At 38.5% G+C, this 21,822-nt stretch overlaps 1 protein-coding gene across 4 annotated transcripts in view; it reads left to right on the forward strand.

Annotated features, from left to right (window-relative positions):
• The window catches only part of SLAMF1 (signaling lymphocytic activation molecule family member 1), a 34,857-nt gene extending 18,349 nt beyond the window's left edge, over positions 1-16,508 (forward strand). For 2 of the 4 annotated variants that reach the window (XM_019718158.2, XM_074322150.1), the window contains exons 4-7: positions 2,410-2,508; positions 6,813-6,886; positions 14,287-14,379; positions 15,888-16,508. In XM_019718158.2, coding sequence (XP_019573717.1) covers positions 2,410-2,508; positions 6,813-6,886; positions 14,287-14,379; positions 15,888-15,938 — 317 coding nt within the window. In that variant the 3' untranslated portion in view covers positions 15,939-16,508. The remainder of the gene's footprint in view (positions 1-2,409; positions 2,509-6,812; positions 6,887-14,286; positions 14,380-15,887) is intronic. The other 2 variants (XM_019718159.2, XM_019718160.2) reach the window with 2 other exon arrangements.
• Positions 16,509-21,822: the final 5,314 nt, after the last annotated feature.

Here is a 21,822-nt window from a genome sequence, read left to right on the forward strand (position 1 = left end):
CAATAGATTCATATTACACTGTATCCAAAGACTAGGGGAAAAAATTAAGGCTTGCAAAACCTCTTTCCAGGACTTTGGCCAGGTTGCCTTTCAGATGTGGCTGGGCTGGCAGAAGTTGGTCATTTATGTTATAGTACAAGGGTAGCATATGACTTTCATGCTCCCGAGACAGTGGAAAAGAAAGGGCTGGAGTTAGTATGTCCTCTGGGTCTCAATAATATGCCCCAGTCATTGTTAGTTTACCTGAGTAGCTGTCAGCAACAGGCCCCAGGGGACAGGAGAAAGTTTCACTTGGCAGGCGTTAGTAATGCAGTTTTGTTATCTGTTATTTTCTGGTTTTAGAGGCACCACTTTGTTTGTTGGTTTTATTTTATTTTTATCTCAAATGAAATTTGAGAAAAACATTACCTTTTAAAATGATTTAACTGGTTGAAGCGTTTGTTCTTAGACTAACTGTTGTTTTAGAAGGTCGCCAAATACATGAGGGAAAAAAAGAGGAAATTGTCTCAAAATAGGAAGGGCTACTATAACAATTTTCTGATCACTTCCATGGGCTGAGGAGACATGGTGTGCTTAGGCTGCTGCCTCTGCTTCTTATCTTAGGATGTGACAGTTTTCTCCACAGGTACCTGGTATTGACAACATAAGCCCTGGATAATCGCTCTGTCTCGCTCTCTATCACACACACACACACACACACACACACACACACACACACACACACACACACCTGCACAGGGGGTTCTCAGCAACCATAAGCCATTCAGAGTAGTCATTTAGAGTGGACCTGCTCACAGAGCAACTCCAGCCTCAGCAGTGATTCCATGCTCAAATTTCACACTTTATGTAAATTCAGGAGTTTTATTGCAACTCTGCTTGTCCTCTAGCTTTTTCATCAGGTCATATGACTGCTGAAGTTGGTGTCTGGAAGAGTTAAAGCATGTTTAATTGGGGGAAGAGAATCTATAATCAAGATGTTCACACAGCCAGTTCAGTGAGATTCTTTGGGATGACTTGATGTCTGAAAGGCCTAAAAAGAAAAAGAGAAGTTTTTCAAAACCAGGAGGCAACTTATGGTTAGCTATCACGCTGCAGGTCCACTTGGATCTTAGTGGAATGCCTTTTTATATTTTTTATCAATTCACTGAGACTTCAGTCTTATCTTTGGCCAGCTCTGTAGACATCTGAATTGTCTGTAAGCACTCTACTCCTTTGCCACCTACCTATTCCTTCTTTTCAACTTCTTCCCAACAAATTCATCACAGGTTCAACAATAGGCTTATTCCATAATCATCCTACAAGTTACCTTTACACATTAATGTCAACACCTGGTAGTATATTATTTAGAACATTAATGCTATTACTTTCCGTAGCACCCCAGTGCTTCAGGATGGTCTCCACTGTTCATTGCCCTGGTGTAACTTATTCCAAGCCCATAACTCTCTTTGACTCTTCAAGAAGTCTGTCTTCAGTATTCAGCCATGTTTCTACTCCTGGTCCAACTCTAGTTCTAGGTCCAACTCCACACCTGTTTTCGTATCCACAAAATGGGAGTAATGAGAGTACCTACCTCATACGATTGTTGTGAGGATTAAATACATTAATACACAAGGTGCACTGAAAAAAAATCCTGCCTCAGAATCATCTGTTATTATATTATTGTGCTAAATGTCTTGTTTATTGGGGCAATAGGTCTCAATCACCGTTTTCCAAAATGCTGTTTCTAGTTCAGAAGGATTTGGTGAAGTGGGTAAAGGAGAGAAAGCAATAAAAATTGGCTCTTTGATTTTGAGCCTCGGTGACTGGTACTCTAGAGACAACATTAAACATGGGAAGGATTGAGAGGAAAACGACATGCTTTTATTTCAGTTCAGGTCTAGTGGGTTCAAACAGTTATTTGCATGGATGGACAATAATAGCACCGCTATGTTTATTTTTGAAAAACGAAAGTGGGTCTTTCTTTCTCTCAGTGTCTCATGAGAATGATGTGGGATAGTATGGGGACAGCACGTGGAGCCATCGTGTTCTCTTTATTAAAATGGATATAGAACACATTAAATATTTAAAAAGAGAAAAACTGGGCAGAGACGTTGACTTAGCAAAGATGAAGACAAGTTTGATTTTAGACATGTGATGTGGTAGTTGAAGTAAAAATAAAGCATTTGAATAGAAAAATGTTTACAGAAATTAGGAATATGAAAGTCAAATATAGTAAGAGAATTGAGGATAAGAAAACATATATGGAAATCTTCAGCCTAAAGCTGATCTTTAAAACCTAGAAAATCAATGTCTCCCTTGAGAGAGAATGTAGAAAGAGAACTCGAGGCACAGGTCCATCCTCCCCACTTCAGTGTAGGATGTTTTTACACTCACAGCACATTTGAGATTGCCCTTTAACTTTTTTTTCAGTACCAACACAATGGGGACTGTATGCTGGGCTGTTCTTAGGGGGCATCATTGGTGTCATCATGATTCGCCAAGTGGTAAACCTACTGTTGAGAAGAAGAGGTAGGTGTCTGACAATAAAGAGATGTTTATCAGGCTCTGTGGTAAGCAGGGGACCTCTCGCCACAAGCGCCGACTTCTCTCTCCACTTTAGCTTTCTGCAGGGAGCACGTTTGCAAAAACACTAAATAAACATATCCTGGGACCTTGTTCAATTCAGTCTAATTCAAAATGCCTTGATCCCCTATACTGATCTATGGGGATAAAAAGAGAGATGAGTCATAGTTAACTAACATGGGAGACATTGCACAGATAATTTAAATTCAGTATAACAAGCACTGTAGTAGAGGTATGTGCAGGATGCTGAAGAGGTCCAGATGTGAGGCTTAACAATATTCACCAGGAGCAGAATTCAGAGGATTCTTGGATCTCATTCAAGAAAAGTTATAATTACTGACTAATAAAGGGACATTATAAAAAGATGTTTTTACTCAAAGGTTGAATCCTTTCTATAATTTATCTTTATCCTTAAGATATCCCTCTGAGAGAAGCATGGTAGTTGTTTCTTTGTGACTTAGCAGTGGACTAACAGGGGCACAGAGAGGCTAAATGATTCATGCAAGGTCACCCACCTGGTTGGCGAGGGAATCAGAACTATAACTATGTCTCCCAACTACCAGGGTGCTTTCCACTGGGAAGGCCCACAGGTCATCAGAAGACAGCAGAGGGAACACTCTTTACTAAGATTTTAGTACAAATTCTGACTCAGCTTGGGAAAGGGTGTGATTTGTGAGGTTGCTTAAAGCTAAACGAAATAGTATAGAAAGCAGCCCATGGTAGATTGAAACCATTAAAGCCAGTTATTCCCTTGCAGTTTAAATGCCTAGAAGGAGTTTCTCCTGAACTCTCATCCAAATTGTCCTATAATCCAGTGTCTCAGGGCAGTGTAATCCCCTCGGCCATAACTTGCCTCACCCACTCACACTAGAGTCAGAAGGTTCTGCTCCCAGCCCAGGACATAGCCCAGGCTGGCTTTACCACGGTGAAGAGAGAGCTTGAGCCTCATGCCACGACCAAGCTGATGGCTGATCTCATTCTCTGAGTAGATCAGTGTTCTCCACATGTAACCTTCCTGGAAAAGCCCTTACCTTAGCACTCTAATGTTGGTTTTGCTTGTATAAGAAAAATCTAGATCACAGCACAGCTGCCTACTTTTGTCTCATTTCCTCCATCTAAGAGCTAGCCAGGGAGGAGATGGGGGGTGGGGTGATTCAGCTAGAAATCATAAGGAGAGACTAAGGGGGTGGCGGGGGTGGGGGCAACTACATTTGGCTTGGATAATAACGGCACAGTGACACACCAGGGCTGAGAAAACTGAGATTAACACACCCACCTTAACCTAGTTAGTGAAAAGTGCTGAGATCCTCACCCACATTTTTTCCTCAGCTACATTCTGCTCATCATGTGGTTGGTTCTGAAGAGACTAGTACTCCCCATCCCACTACAATTCCTTACCACCGTCCCCAACACACATATCCATCCTCGTCTCCAGTCACCATGTATTTCTTGTAAGCTGGGGACACAAACACCCTGCCTCAAACTTCTAGAAAAACCTATCCTTAATTGCTGTGCCCTCCAAAAGACTCCGCCTAAAAGGCTTCTGTTGGTAGTTTCTAAGGCTGCCATCTCCAGAATGCAGCCGAACTCTGAAGGTTTTCAAATGGACTCTGGTAATTTCATATCCAGAATACACTGGTGAGGAACATGGTCTTTGACATTAGACAAACATACTTTCAAATGTAGACTTTGCCTCTGACAAGCTGCATAACCAAACAAATGACTCAAACTCTCCTCTGTAAAATGAGGACATTATATACTTCATAGTATTCTTGTGGGGGACCTGTGATCCATACACAGAAATCACAGAACACAGCAGCTTCCGTGGATAGATGGTAGTTAGATACACATACACACACACACACACTCACACACACACACACGCACACACGCACCTCTTAATGTAGGTGAGTTAAAACATCAATGTTTAAGTCCAATGGCCAGCAGAGAGCAGTACCAGAAGAACCTGGGACAGTACCTAATTTTAAAGATTTAAAATAGTTGAAATCATGGTAACATAACAACTTTATGCTTCAGGTGAGAGTTGAAAAGGACATTGGATAGTCTACATCTTCATTGTGCAGTTACGGTACGAGAAGAGACCCACTTAGATGACATGTTTTGTCCAACGCCACACAACTAATGAAGACTAGAATGTAGGTGTCCTAATTCTAAGAACTTTTTCATTAGACCAGAAGGCCTCACTAACTTTGAGATGCATTGAGCTGGCTCCTGCAAACCTGGTCTTGCACTGGGAACAAAATAATGAGACTAAATGATCTTGATCCAGAGGCGTTTTTGAGAAGCAACGTTTAGCCTTACTTGTTCCATCTGTGTGGCCATTTAGGACTGTCCCAATTCTAAATTTCAGCTGAGCTGACCTGTAAGACTGGAAGTCCTTAAAGAATGGGGTCTGTTCTCTGTTTGTTCCCCTACAGCACCTAAGACAGTGCTGGGTCAGTGCTTCTAACTTTGCAAACATTCATGGATTTGAACTAAATGGATATATTTCACAGAACTAACTTGCATCTTCTCTGTTACCTACTCTGATCACCCCAATTCTTCTCTCTCTCTCTCTCTCTCTCTCTCCTCAGCCAGTATAAACCCTAACCAAAATAGTGCAGTTGGAACCACCAGCACCGCATGCCACACCCACACAAGAAAATCATGCATTGACATCCTCTGAGGTTCCCCAGCGGCTGCCCATCATTTCCTCCCCAAGGATCACACCCTCACGCCACATGGTCCACTACCCTCTTCACATACATATATACTAGGCCTTCCCTTTCAAAGAAAAATATACCTCTCCTAAGTGCTATTCGCTCAGAGACATGCTTCTAAGTTTTTTAAGAGGATATATTCATTGGTGTCAAAATAAGTGTACCCTAAAGACTTTGTGTGATTTGGTTTGGGTCTCCATTGCTTCTGCCTAGACTTTGTAATAGTCCCAAAATAGACCTCTATTTTTCAGTGTCTTACTTTCCCTCCACCCTTCTCACTGCTACATGATGCACGCAAAGAATACTATGAAACATTAGAAACAATGAGATACATGGAAAATGTCCTCAACACATTATAAGTGAAAAGGTCAAGTTATAGAGAAGTATGTGCAAAAAATTTACATTAAAATTTGCCTAAAAATATCTGTGCAAGTATAGCAAATATCCGGGATTGCACTGTCTCATATGGTAGTCACTAGCCACATATGGCTTTTTCTTTTTTTTAAATTTAAATTAATTACAATGAATCAAATTTAAAATTCAATTCCTCAGTTGCATCAGTACAGTTCAGGTACTCAATAGCTTCCTGTGGCTACCATGTTAGACTACAGACACGGAATATTTCCATCACTGCAGAAAGTTCTATTGCACCGAGCTGGTCTGGAAGCATCAAACTGTTAAAAGTGATTACTTAGGAAAATGAATTGCATTGGTTAATGGAGGAGAGGGACATACTTTTTACTCTATAAATTTAAATTTTTGTAACAAAAATGAATTATTCCTATCATTTAAAAAGAAAAATTGTAAAATTGGTTAAAAACTAAAATGTTCTGCAATTTATTACTTTCTAGAGACCTTAGGCTCTGAACAAAATTTCCAGATGGTAGGCACTAGAATGACATTATAGCTTTAATTTTTAAATAGTTTCAAATGGATCATCCTTCTTACATTTCCTCCCTGCTTCACTCACACCAAGTCCCATTGAAACAGAGACGCGAGCAAACTGTGAGTACAAAAGCGGTATAAAGAACTTGCCCTGCCCTTAAAGAACTTAGAATCCTATTAGAAGACCAGCTACACATATCAAAATGTAGAGATTAAAATAATTAAATGGCATACCAATCACACCTAACATGTATTTGGAATTTATTAGGTTGGTGCAAAAGTAATTGCCTTTTTTTCAGTTATTTTTATCCCTTTAAACCACAATTACTTTTGCACCAACCTAACACTATGTGCCAGGTACTATTCTAAACACTTTACAAGTAATATCTCATGTAGTCATCACAACAGCCCTGTGAGGCAGGTATTTCAACCCCATTTCACAGACAGGAAAATAGGCCCAGAGAGATCAATAACTAACCTAATGTTGTATGAGAAATGTGCAGAGGGTTTGGGACTCAGTGCTTTGTTCCTATGGTACTCTTGGGGAAGGTCAATATGCTATGGGGTTAAAAACCAGACAGGTCTGAGCAGAGAGTTCATGCTGGGGACCAGAGAGAAATAAATACGATGGTTTCTTTTCCCTAGGTAAAGCAGACCATCACCAGCCAACAGTGGACGAGAAAAGCCTTACTATCTATGCCCAAGTCCAGAAATCAGGTGTAAGTTCTATACTTTCTTTGTCTGGGGTAGACCTGTCATGTTTCCCTTGGATTGTATGTCTGATATTCATGGTTCTACATGGTTTCTGAAGCAGGGGAAATTAGGGAAGCAGAAGTCAAGAACAAGAGCTCTCTAAAAGGGCATTAAACTTCAGTGTCAGATGGGGCTATTTGTTAAAGAAATAACGGGAAACACTGGGTAATCTTCTGGTAATCTGTTTCTTCATAGGAAAAAAATGAGGAAACTAGAAAGATATGTTATGTGACTCCTTCTATCTCTGGCATTCTAGCATCTGCAGTTCCATGTCATCAAACTCTTTCCTCTAGAGTAAAGGGTGTGGCTTGAGGAGAGAGGGAAAGGTTTAAAAAGGCTATGGTGTGCTGTGTTGGTCTGAGCCAAGTTCAGATGTCTGCAAAGTGCCAAAGAGACCAGGAAGGAGGATCTTTAGGACTCTGGCTAGAGACTCTGGATGAAGTGATGGAAGATGATACGCAGCCTGGAGATGAAAGAAAGCAAAACTGTGATGGAGTAATCGTTGGACTGAGATAGAAGAGGGATGGAAACACTAGAGTCATGGTGAAGTTGAGGAGCAGATGTTAGAAGAGGGAGGATAAAGGGATTATGGTTAGCTATGAAGATACAGTTTTTCAGACATGAAGACAATCTATGTGATGTATATGCCAGAATCTGACCATCAGGGTGTAGAGAAAGCAAATTCTGGAGTAAAGGATGAGAAGGCAAAGAAAGCTTTGATTGGCACCTTGGAAAATTGCATCAGATGACAATAAATGCATTTCTGATAACCGGAAATGAACTCTTGGACAAAGCTCTTATTTCTGCTGTCCTCTAGTGGCCTGAAGGGTTTATTACACAGGCCATGTCCACCACTGAGACCCAAGCTCCATTTAGAGTCCCAAGAGCAACCTCCACCCTTGCATTTACCGTGGTGCCTAACCTACTACTCTAGCTCATGTTGTAAGCATCCTTCTTTTTACTGTAAAGTATGCCATATATACTAAAAGTGCACAATGTATGTTTCAGCTCAATGAATTACTGCATCTTGATATCTAGTAAAGTAAGTCTTCCCACCTTGTTTTTCTTCAAGAGTATTTGCTAGTCTTGTCCCCTCGTATCATATATATTTTAGAATCAGCTTCTCAAGTATTGCAAAAGGGAAGAAAATCCTATTAGGATTGCATTGAATCTACAGATCTATTTGAGGAGAAATTAGATCTTGCAGTATTGAGTCTTCCAATACCATAAAACTACCACTCAGATCAAGGAACAAAATATTGTCAGCAACCTTCAGAAGACCTCCTTGGGCTCCTCCCAATTACTATCCTCTCTCTCCTACCCTAAAATACCCCATCCTGATTTTCTAAAAAATATAATTTAATTTTTTCTTTTTTCTTGACTTTATAAAAATGGAATTCTACAGTATTTTTCCTCTTATATCTGATTTCTTTTGCTTAATATTACCTTCATGAGACTCATACATGTCTTTGAGCTTAGATAGAATACATTCATTTCCATTGCTTTATAGAATGTCAGTGTATGAATATACTAGAATTTATCCAGTTGACTATTGATGGACATTTGGGTTATTTCCAGTTTGAAGCTATTATGAAAATTGCACTATGAACATTCAAATGCATGTCTCTTGGTAGACACAAGCGCATATTTTTGTTGGATGTATACCTAGAAGTAGGATTACTAAATTGTAGAGTATGCATATCTTCAAATTGACTAGCTAAAGCCAAACTGTTTTCAAAGTCGGTATACCAATTTGCTTTTCTACCAACTACATATAAAAGTTTTCAGTTGCTACACATTCTAATCAAACCTTGGTATTATTAGTCTTTTAAATTTTGTCATTTTGTTGGATACAGCTTTTATAGTTTATTTTGAATTCTCCTAATTATTAAGGAAGTTGAACAATTTTCCGTATGTTTATTGGCCATGTAAATGTCCTCTTTCTTAAAGTGACTGAATCACTTGCCCATTTTCCTTTGCATTTCAGCCTTTTTTTTTATGGCTTCGTATAAGCTCTTAAATATTTTTTTAGCTTTTTGGCAGTTCTGTGTTAGCAAATATCTTCATTCTGTGGCTTGCTTTTGCAGTTTCTCAGAGATACCTTTTGATAAGGACAATTTCTCTTTTTTTTTAGTGTAGATTTAGTAATTTCTTCCTTTGTGTATAGCACTTTTTGTGTCCTGTTTGAGAAATCTTTCTCTATTTCTAGGTAATGAAGATATTCTACCATCTTAAAGGTATATGGTATATCTTTCTCATTTATATCTCTGATGTACCTTAAAATGATTTGGGAATATGGTGTGAGTTTGGCCAAGTTTCATTTTTTTCCAGCCCAGTGACCATTTATTGAAAAGATTATCCTTGCCTACTGCAGTGCCTCCTTCATCATAAATCAAGGGTCCACATATGTGTGGCTCTATTTTGAGATTCTCTTCTGTTCCATTGGTCTACTTGTTTATACTTGCACAAGTACTATACTGTCTTTATAATCTGTGATTACAGATTTATTATAAGTTTGACATCTGGTAAAATGAGTTTTCTCACTTGTTTTTGTTCTTCAAGTGTTCAAGTGTTCTTCTTGGCCATTTTTGGTCTTTTGTATTTTCATATATATTTTCAATTCAGTTTGTCAAGTTCCACCTAAGAATCCTGCTAGAATTCGAATTAGAACTACACTGATCAATTTGAGGGGACCGTAAATATTTATGGTGTTGAGTCTTTCAATTCACAAAATGATATATCCTTTCCTTTATTTAGATCTTCTTTAATTCCTCTAAGTGATGTTTTACAGTTTTCTACATAAGAGGACTTATACAGCCTTCATAATTTATTACTTTGCATTTGAGCATTTGATATTTTGGGATACTATCAGCAATGTTACCTTGAATTTTTTAGTTTTTGTTTATTATTGATATATAGAAATACAATTAATTTATATATATTAACCTTATATTTGAAACATTTCTAAACTCATTTGTAAACTCCAGTCACTTATCTATAGATCGTTTAGGATTGTATCTGTACACAATTGTATCATCTGTAAAAAATTAGTTTTATTTCTTCATTTTCAATTCACATAATCTCATGATTTTTTAAAATTTATCTTTTTAATTTATCTGCTGAACTACACTGATTTGCAAAGATTACTCCAACCTTGCATTCCTGGAATAGAAGCAATTCAGTCTGGTCTTTTAAAAATATTGCTGGATTTTATTTGCTAACAATTTTTTTCTGTTTCTGTTTCTGAGTGAAAATGGCCTATAATTTTTCTTTCCTGTAATGCCCTTGTGAGGTTTTGACATCAAGATTATGCTAACCTCACAAAATAAGTTGGTTTCCTAGTGCTACTATAACAAATTACTACAAACTTGGTAATTTAAAACTACAAAAATTTACTCTCTTACAATTCTGAAGGACTGAAGTCCAAAATGAACGTGCCACTAGGGCAATGCTCCTTCTGAGGCTCTAGGGGACATCTGTCTTGTTTCTTCCAGTTTTTGGTGCCTCCAGTGCTCTCTGACATTTGTTGGCTTGTAGCTATATAACTCAAATTTCTGCCTCCATGTTCACATAACTTTCCTCTCTGTGTGTCTCTGTGTTGTCTCCTTTTCTGTCTCTTATAGGGACACTTCTCACTGGATTTAAGACCCACCTTAATCCAGCATGACCTCTTTTTGAAATTATTAACATAATTACATCTACAAAGACCCTATTCCAAATAAGGTTACATTTTGAGATTCTGCGTGGACCTATCTTTTGGGGACAACAATTCAACCCACTACAGGGTGCATTTACTTTTTGTTATTCTCTGAAAGTGTTGGGGAAGAATTTATGTTATTTTTACCCTTAAGTAGTTGACAGAATTCACAGGTGAAGCTCTTAGAGCCAGGGTTAAGACTTAAATTACATACTTCCTATCTCATTTTCCTTTCTTTTAGATGAGTAATTAAACAATTTTTTTTCTATTCTTTTATTGGTTACCCTAGAAATTATGAAATGCATCCTTGATTTATCAAAGTCTAATGCTTATTCTCTTCCTGGACAATACTTTAACTCTACCTTTATCTTCACCTCCTGATTTATGGGCCTTTTGGTCATTATTTAAATATATATATTTTAAACTCATGAGATATAATTATTATTGTTTTCAATATGCATTTAGACTTACCCACAACCTTACATTTTTCTTTATTCCTATTTACAATGCCTATATGATATCATACAAAGACTGTGATGGACAATTATTTAAATGGACAATTATTTAAAAATTAACATTTCATTTGTTCTCATTTTTAATGGCTATACAATACCATTATAAAGACTGTAATCGAATGGAAAAATTGTTTACCAAATGTTTGCTCTCTGCTAGGGACTCTTATAGGTCTTATCAGGGCTACTGTTATACCTTGCACAATCTCAGGGGATAGCATTCACAAAGAATATATGGGAATAAGGCCCCTGGAGTTTCTTGCAAATTATGCATCCTGGAATTGTGCCCTAACTGAAGACACCAAGATACAAAAATGTACTAAATTATTACAACTATGTTTAAAATAATTCCCTATGCCTAGATAAAAATTCCTGAAGGAAAATATAACAACATGTTAACCATGTTGTGTTGAAGTGATAGAACTATGGAAGATTTCCTTTATACTTTTTCTTCTTTCTAAAACTTTTAAATTAAATATTAAAAGCATAAGTTATTTACCTTTTCCTCCATGCCTCTAAAATAGGTCATATTAAAATCCTCCCAGACAGAAAGGCAGGCAGGGGTTTCTTCTGTTGATGAAAATCTCTAAATTAGTTTCAAGTTCACCTCATTCATCTATTATTGCAAGTAATTCTTCCTTAAATTTAAAATTTTGCTTAGCATTATAATCTCAAGATCCATCCATGTTGTCACAAATGGTCATATTTCATCTTTTCTTACCGCCGAATAGTATTCCATTGTGTATATATATATACTACAACTTCTTTATCCATTCATCTATCGAAGGACATTTTGGTTGTTTCCATGTCTTGGCCACTGTAAACAAAGCTGCAATGAACACTGGAGCACACGTGTCTTTATGTATAAATGTTTTCAGATTTTTTGGGTAGATACTCAAGAGAGGGATTGCTGGGTCATGTGGTAATTCTATTCGTAATTTTTTGAGGAACCTCCACACTGCCTTCCATAGCAGCTACACCAGTCTGCATTCCCACCAACAGTGTATGAGGGTTCCTTTTTCTCCACAGCCTCTCCAACACTTGTTACTACTTGTCTTGTTGATGATAGCCATTCTGACTGGGGTGAGGTGATATCTCATTGTGGTTTTTATTTGCATTTCTCTGATGATTAGTGAGTGATGTTGAGAATTTTTTCATATGTCTATTTGCCATTTGTATGTCCTCTTTGGAGAAATGTCTCTTCAGGTCCTCTGCCCATCTTTCAATTGGTTTTTTTGTGGTTTTTTTCTGTTGTTGTTGAGTTGTATGAGTTCCTTGTGTATTTTGGTTATTAGCCCCTTATCGGAGGCGCTGTTTCCAAAAATCTGCTCCCATTCAGTTGGTTGCCTGTTTATTTTGTCGATTGTGGAAGGAGAACTGACTCTGGGTGGTGAACACACAATGTGATATATAGATGATGTAATACAGAATTGTATACCTGAAATCTATGTAACTTTACCAGCAATTGTTACCCCAATAAACTTTACTTTGAAAAAAATATTAAATTTCTCCAAAATGTAGTATCTACAAGTTGTATGGGATTTTGAAAGTCATCTATTTGAATCAGGCAATTACTGCTGGAATCATTTTCTATAACATTATTTCCAAAGTGTTGGCTTGGTCCTTTTTACTAAAATATAGTCTGTGACCAAGCAGCAGCAGTATCACCCAGGTCCTTATTAGAAATGTAGAACCTCAGGCTCCCCCTCAGATCTTCTAAAAAAGAACCAACATCCTAACAAGATCCCCAGTTAATTCACATGCACCTAAAAGTATGAGAAGCCCTGATCTACCCCAAGCACTTTCAGTAATGGGGAATTCACTGCCTCCCAAGGCAATTCATCCCACATTTGAACACCTTTTACTTTTAGAAAAATCTTTATTATATTGAACCAGAAAATTTTCCTAAAATTCCAACCTTGGTTTAAACCTGAAGGATTATATAGAACAAATCTAATTTCTCTATGGCAATTCATCAGTTCATATGAAGAGAAAGATCATGTCCTATCTGGAAACTTCTTTCCTCCAGTAAACGTTTCCAATTCCTTACCTCTTCCATCAGATGACAAGATTCTAAATTCCCTCTCATTAAAACCTATGTGCTTCAGTTTCAAGTCTTGCTCTAAATCCAGAAAAAGTGGAGAGTAGCATTACCATACAGCAGCGCCCCCAAAGTATGTTGAGAGGACGATTTCTCTGGCACAAATTATGTCCTCTCCATCTTACAGGGATGAGGTCTCAATTTACCCCCACACTGACTTCATCCTGGTCTTGTGGATTTTAATTCATTCCAAGTAACATCACCTGAAGGTTTTTTATGTGTCCAGCACTGTTTTGTGGGGACTGCAAAGAAATTTAGGCTACTTATCAAGGAATTGATAGTCTGTTTGGAGAAACAATGTGTAAATAGGTAAGTGCCATAGTGTGTGTGAATTAGACTTTAAATACCTGAGGTATTTAGGTAAAGGAGAGGTAATTATAAATTGAAACAGCCAAAGAAAAATGGTGTGATGGAAAGAGTATAAACTGTAAGTTAAAAGATCTTGGTGGGACTCCTGGCGTTTATACTTCTTGCGTTGTATATATTAGGAAAGTACTAAGTCTTTCTGGGTTTTAGCTTGTTCATCTGTAAAATGTGAGTGGCAAAAGTATTTAACATATAGAGTGGTTGGAAAACAAATGAGAAGACATGTGAAGGGCTTTGTAAACTTTAACACACTTACATGTGTGGTTATTATTGAGTTCAATGGTTGGGCAGGAAAGAGAAGTAACAAGAAGAGTGTGGGGATGGAAAGAACTAGGCATGTAGTGAGTGATATGAGCAAGATTCAAATACTATGAAGATCACCTTCTATTCAGGTTCCCCAGTAAAGCCACACCAATTTTAGTTCACTGTGAGGAAGACTTTTAAGAATCTAAGGAGCGCTAATGACTAATTAGCCGACTCATGAGGTTGTGAGCTCCAAGATGTCACTTGGGGAGTCAAGGCGTTCCAGGGAATCTGAGGGAGAATTTCCACCTTGGAAGAAGCTGGACCAAATAATTCTATGGCGATTTCTAACTCAAAGTTTCTTGATTTTGTGCTTCTCCGTGGGAAGAGTTGGATGGGAAATAACTCTGCTCAGCTAATTTCCGGTTTTCTTTGCTTCCCTCGTAGTCTGTTCAGAAGAAACCAGATCCCTTGCCAGGTCAGGACCCCTGCACCACCATTTATGTTGCTGCCGCAGAGCCTGTCCCAGAGCCTGTTCAGGTGAGGCATCTCTCTGTAGAGAAGGGATAGTTGGAGAAGGGGAGAGGGTGGGACCTGGTTAGAGCTGAAAAGAAACAGAGTCTTGAAATGGAAAAGGCAGACCTAGCAAGCAGGTAGCAAGGAGCATTTGTGGCCATGGCTGCAGGGCTTCCGAGCAACTCCTCATGGCTGCTCACATGGAGTCACAGCTCCCTCTGCTTACTAGTGTTTCTTTGAGAATTGTCCAAAGAACACATCAGAATCAGCTGGTATAGTTGTTAAAAACAAAGATTTTTGGGACCTTCCACCTAGGATTCTGTTCAATCAGAATGTCCATGGCAAATAACCAGGTATCTACACATTAAAAGAAAAAGAAAAAGTCCCCCCTCCCCCCAAGGTGATCCTGATGCACATTTAAGTTTGGGAATGGTGCTTTAAAGTCCGGGAGTTCTCGAGTGCAATTGAGTAGCAGAATCAGTAGGGGAGCTTTGTAAAACTGCTTGTGCCTAGGCTCCGCCCAACCCTATTTAATCAGAATATTTAGGAGTTGAGCTCTGCATAGGTATGAAGCTTAAAGAGAATGTGATGTGTAGCTGAGAATGAACCTCATCTATTCTACCCCATTGCAAGATTGGCATGAATTAAATTTACTTGGCAGGAATCTTTCCTTTTACTAAACGTACAGAAATAAATTCTGGGCTGAAATCTTGGCTCCAGTTGGGTTCTATTCAATAAAGCATTTTAGGAAACAATTGAGGATTAAGAGGCCATACAAAATGCCTACATTTACCCTTCTTTAAAGTTCCCATGGTACACACACCCAGAAATGCCTAGGAGGGTGCCCTGTCTTTATCTTGAGGTCTATTCTCAGAACATTGTTCTATCCAAGGGGGAAGTAAAAATACAAATCTGACTTCAAAAGCTTTTTAAAAAAGTAATGTAGATTTTTAATGGAGTTTTGTTGGGGAAGTAAAATAGTGTATTTCACATTTTACAGCAAAACCTCCTAAATTCCCCCATTTCTGTCTCTTCCTCAGACTCTTGAATCTCCTCTCTCTATAAGAGGTCTTTGCCTACATTCCTCATCTTCTCTCCCACTTTCTCTCCTGCCTGAACCATTTCTTCCTTCTCCCTTTGCACCCCTCACTAACTCTTTTTAAAGCTCAGGAATTTAGAATTCTTCTTAACTTTTCCAAACTGTGCTCCCATTCCTAAAAGTAAAACAAATGGTTTTCCTTGTAAGTCAAGGGAGGGAAGAAAGCACTGAGTTCTCATCCTCAGATTGCTGGGACAGGTCTCCCAGTCTCCCTAAGGTCATATGTATGCTTGGAAGGGAGCTATAGCCCGTATTACAGGCAGGGCAGGCAGTCTGAGGACCTGAGTGCTGCCTCCAACCATACCCTTAGCAAGTCTCTACGCTACAGGATTTTCTAAGACTCTTTGTTTTTCCTAAGCAACGCTGTTTCAATTTGTTCCCTGAAGCTACTGCTGGTTCCTCCACTCACAGGTTTCTTCTGTTTTGCCCCCAGGAACCAAGCTCCATCACAGTCTATGCCAGCATAACACTTCCAGAGAGCTGACACCATAAACCCAGTGATGGGACTTTCGGAAGGAATATGGAGGAGCCAAAATAAACACTGAACTCGGCCCCAGGTCTCAAGTTCCCAATGATACTCTACACATTGGATCAACTCCTTGGTGATGTTGCTTCCCCATTGACCAGTGAAATGGACAAGGAAGTGAGGCTTCCCAAGCACTTAGTCTACACTGCAGAGCACAGGCCCAGAACAGAGTTTTCCATTCCTGTGGTGTAGCAGATGAAATGGATAATGTGGGTCCAGTGAGTCCAGACTTTCAGGTGTCTTGCTCTTCGCAAGGACTGGATAACAAAAGCCAAAGGCAAAAAGCCAGGACATCGAGCACCTATTTCAGACAGCTGACCACCAGCCACAAAGTCTGGAACAGTTTATATTTTGACTGCCTGTACTTGGTTCTGGGAGCTGAACCTGATCACCATGCAGACCTGATCAAGCTCTGTGCCTCAGTTTCTCTCTCTGGATGGACAATGAAAGATGAATTCCTTATTATATGTAAAACACTCTAGATTATTCTATAAAAGAAGCTAAAGAGTCAATAAACTGAAAATATGACTTTGAGGTCTCTGAGCTTTAAATAATGAAATGAAAATCATCTAATATTCTTAAAAGTATAGTTCTGTGCAAATGGCATTCAGATTTAAAGAAAAGTGGAAAGTGTTTGGTTGATGCTGTTACAAAAGAATTCGAGATAATCAGAACTTATTCCAGGGTAATTTTTCACTTCCCAAAATGATTTTTAAATCCTAGTTCTCTGTTTACTCTGTTGAATAACAAACCTGGAGCCTCAGCTAAGACTCTTCAACCCGATTCTGAATCTATTTTATATTCATGGTGTTGCGTCATCTACCAGGCACTTCCTAACCCCTGCATACCTCTCCTTACACTAAATTTATCCTGTATTAGGAAATTAACATACTTGAGCCCATCAGCTTCAATAATTGAATGCTTAATAACTTAAATTGCAGGCTGCAGACAGAAAGAGTCTCTTTTCATAGTCCTCTTTTCTGCCTGTTCTCTGCTTTTAGACAGGCCCTCTTCAATTTAAGCTGTTCTTTCTGATAAGTTCTTGTAGGACCTTAGTGAACACTGTAAGAAATCACCAACTATCTTACAACTGTATAACAAGGGTCACCAACTTTTCAACTCAAAACTCTGAGGTCCTTATTGCTTTGTGCTATCTCTGTTCCATCAATTCACATTTTAGTTCTGTTACTTAGTGGATTTCTTGGAACCAATTTCGGTGATAGTGTTCTTAGTTGCAATAAACCGAAACTGATGTGGGTTTTTTTTTAATGTAGAAAAGGAATCTACTGAAAAGATATTGGTTGGTTCAAATAACTCCTAGAAGGTTCTTTAAAACCATACTTTAAAAATGAGCAGGAAAAAGTGAGACTTAGGTTGTGGCTAGTACCACAGTCCAACTCAGAAAACCAGCCCAAGGATTGATGATGCTAGTGAATAGTTGCCTGGCCGTTGTCCTCCCAGTACTAGATCTGGACTCCATCACTCTCTCCTTACCTCACTGGACTTGAAAACTCAATCTTGCTCTTGCACCATCTGCACCAAAGTGAATTTTCCAGGGTCCCTTCTTCATCTCTAGTTTCTAATTCAGAGTCTGGGACTGAGTGAGCAATTCTAGATCACATGTCCATGCTCTACTTCAAGGAAGGCTTGGAATTGAATATCTGGCAATTTTTACTTTCATAGTTGTTGGTGGGGTCTGTCTCTTGTGAGTTAGAAAATTCCACAAACATAAGCAGTGGAATTCAATGCTGGGCAGGCTATAAAAACCAAATATCCACTACTCCACTCTTGTCTAAGCGTAGGCTAATCAGCCGTTTGTTATGACCACTCTATCCTTTACTAAAACTCAGATTGTTCCAGTGGCTTGTTTCCCAGCACTTTGGTTTTTCCTGTGGCCAAATTATACCTGATGGAAGGGCAGAAACTAAAGTGGGACGAAGAGGTTATCCCCTCAAAATTCCCTGTGTTAGGCTCAAGACCTCACTGGGGAGGATGGCTGTGTCTTAGAGTCCTTTGTGCCATCCTTCAAATGATATTTGACATTACATCGTGCACCACCAGATCTCAGGTTCAAGTGGGAAAGCAGGGAACCCCTCAGATTATACTCTTCCCACTCTCCAGTTTTCTCCAAAGGCACTGTGAGTGAACTATTCCTTTTCTTCAGGCTTAAAAATAAAACTGATACTGTAGGGTCTGGTTTCCCTGTGTTTCTTCTCTAGTGTTTTCTTTTGAACGAACATATCTGAATTCTGGAGAACACAGAAGGAACAGACCCATTCTTGGTCTTAAGGGACTGGGGTTCTGCAATATAACCAGTTTCAAGCCTCTTTAGGACACTTCCTCTAGTCACATAACCAGGATGTGACTGGTAAAGTGTTCCTATACTGACTGAGAAGCCACTGGTTACAGTAAGTTACTTCTCTTCCTGAAGTTTTTGTTTCTAATACCTCCTGGAAATGAATAAAATACAGACAATCCATTAAGGAAATTGCATTCCTGTCTTGTGTTACCTAGAGTATTCGTAACATAGCAGTATGGCAAGACATGCTTCCTGGCTTTTTGTTTCTATGGCTATAGTTACGAAACACTGAAGGTGGCTGATTTGATTTGATGAGTTGTCCCTTTCCTAGGGCATGGCAAGGGTTAGCTCTGTGTTTTCTTCACCAAAGTCAGGAGCCACCTTCCACATGGAGAAAAGAACTGTGTTTAAAGGATTGCTTAATTTTTGTCACAGCCAGAGTAATACCTTTCCTTGAACTTCTCCAAATTCCCCTTGTGGAGCAAGTTTAAGAGCAGGGTTTCTCAACTGTATCACTATTGATATTTGGGTCCAGATAATTGTTTGTCATGGGGGTTGTCCTGGGCATTGTATGATGTTTAGCAGCATTCCTGGCCTCTACCCACTAGATGCCAGTAGCACCTCCCCTGTCCCTGGTCATGACAATCAAAAATGACTCCTGCCACTGTCAAATGTTCCCTGGTAGGAAAAGTATTCCCACTGATTGAGAACCACTGATCACTAGATCCCTATTGATCTCTGTGTAGACTAAATATACTTCTATGTACCAAGAAGTAGAGCTATCAAAAAATCATAATTTGAAAGTAACTGCCTGGGCACTTAAACATGGCCCACACCTGCAAATATTTCCAAGATTATCTAAATATTAGTTACCAGGGTAGTTTTTAAAAAATATTGATACTATGCTACTATGGAAGGTAGTGTAGAAAAAAATTAAGACTAGAATTACCATATGACCCAGCAATCCCTCTCCTGCGCATCTACCCAAAAAATCTGAAAACATTTATCCATAAAGACATATATGCTCCAATGTTGGTTGCAGCTTTATTTACGGTGGCCAAGACATGGAAACAACCAATGTGTCCTTTGATAGATGAATGGATAAAGAACTTGTGGTATATGTACACAATAGAATATTATTCTGCTATAAGAAAAGATGAAATAGTACCATTTGTGACAACATGGATGGATCTTGAGATTGTAATGCTAAGCAAAATAAGTCAGACAGGAAAAGCCGAGAACCATATGATCTCACTGATATGTGGTGTATAAAACTGAAAACAACAAAAGAACAAGACAAACAAATGAAGAAACAAAAACTTGTAGACACAGACAATAGTTTAGCGGTTACCAGAGGGTAAGGGGGTGGGGGGTGGGAGATGAGGGTAAAGGGGATCAAATATGTGGTGATGGAAAGAGAACTGACTCTGGGTGGTGAACACACAATGTGATATATGTAGATGATGTATGACAGAATTGTACACCTGAAATCTATGTAACTTTACTAACAATTGTCACCCCAATAAACTTTAATTAAAAGAAAAAAAGAAAAAAAAACCACTGATATCGAAACCCGGCATCAAACCCAAATGAAATCTGGATTGAGATCTACAAAACCACCAATTTAGAGGCTGTTGTCATAACTAGAAAGGATTTTGTGAAGAGTTCCACACAGCAACCACAAGAGGGAGATGTATTTTAGGTAAAAAGTTTGAAGTAAAAATGGAAATGAGAAAATTTCTAGGACGTAGCCTAGATTGAGGCACTGAAGGTCAGAATAAAAAAAATAGAACCAAGATATCACAGTTAGTTTTCTTGTAGTGACACTTTGAACCTGAGGATAGGAAGAGAAATTTTAAAAAGTAGGCCACTGATAATGATATACCCACGTGTGAAAAAAAAAATTTAAAACACAGCCAAGGACAAAAATAAGATCACTTGGTGTCACAGAAGGTAAGAAAGACGATTCCAATGGGGACAAAAGAGATTTCTATATCAGAAACAGTTGGGGAGAAAGGGAGCTTAGAAAGGGCTGCTAGATTTGGATTTAATAGGGATTATCAGATAATTTGGGAAAATGAGAAGATGAAATGAGAGAAGTAAAATTAAATAATGATTGTTATATCAAGTGAAGGATGGTGCTTTCTCAAACTTCTTGCCATTTCTTGCCCCCAAAGATCCTTTAGGGCTATGAATCAAACATTTCTATTCATAAGATTATGGATAGTCAGGTTTGGAGGAAACATTAAAGGTAACCGTCCAACCATTGCTTGGCCAAAGTCCTGAATATCCTCTGCCACATCCTGATATTGTGACCCATGCTTTACCACCTCCAGTAGTGGGAACATCTGGTTGTTAGAAAGTTATTGAAATGAATCAAATATCCATCTTCCTGTTATGGCCCCCCTCCATTCACTTCTCACCCCTACTAGATCCATTCTTCCAGTTGCAGCTAAGTGAAACAAAATATAATACATCTATTTGAAAAATCCTACAAACTTTTAAAACATTGATTTTTTTCCTCCTACAGTACTCCTAACCTTTCTTTAATTACCCTGTTTCTTTTTTTGCCCTTTCATTCTTTTAAAAAAAGGTTTTTATTAAAATATAGCTAACATACAATATTACATTAGTTTCAAGGGTAAACTATAGTTATTCAACATTTATATACCTAAACAAGTGATCATCATGTTAAGTTTAGCAACCACCTGACACTGTACCAGCCTATCACAATATTACTGACTATATTCCCTATGCTGTACGTTACATCCCCATGACTTATTTGTTTTGTGCCAGGAAATTTGAACTTCTTATTCCCCTTCACCTTTTCTACCCCTTTTTAAAAATTTTCAATTACAATTGACATTCAATATTATTTTATATTAACTTCAGGTGTACAGTATAGTGGTTAGATATTTACATAATTTAATAAGCGATCCCCCTGACTAATGTAGTATGTACCTGGCGCTATACGTAAGGATTACCATATTATTGACTATATTCCCTGTGGTTTACTTTACATCCCCATGACTGTTTTGTAACTATCAATTTGTACTTCTTAATGCCTTCACCTTTTTCGCCCTGCCCCTCAACCCTCTCCCATCTATCACCCCAATAAATCTAATACCCATTTGACATCATGCATAGTTATTACAATATTATTGACTATATTCCTTATATTATACCCTACAGCCCCATGACTACTATGTAACAATCAATTTGTATTTCTTAATCCCTTCCCCCTTTTCATTAACCCCTGAACCTCCTTCTAATCTGGCAACCATCAAAATATTCCCTGTATCTAGGAGTTTGTTTCTGTTTTGTATGTTTATTTTGTTCTTTAGATTCCACATGTAAGCAAAATCATATTTCATCTGTCTTTCTCTGTCTGACATACTGCACTCAACCCAATACTTGACCCATCCATGCTGCCACAGATGGCAAGAACCCATCCCTTCCATGGCGAAGCAATATCCTATTGTTTCTATATATTACCTCTTCTTTATTCATTCATCCATCGATGGATACTCAGGCTGCCTTCAC

The sequence above is a fragment of the Rhinolophus sinicus genome, linkage group LG17, assembly GCF_036562045.2.
Source record: "Rhinolophus sinicus isolate RSC01 linkage group LG17, ASM3656204v1, whole genome shotgun sequence".
Taxonomy (NCBI): domain Eukaryota; kingdom Metazoa; phylum Chordata; class Mammalia; order Chiroptera; family Rhinolophidae; genus Rhinolophus; species Rhinolophus sinicus.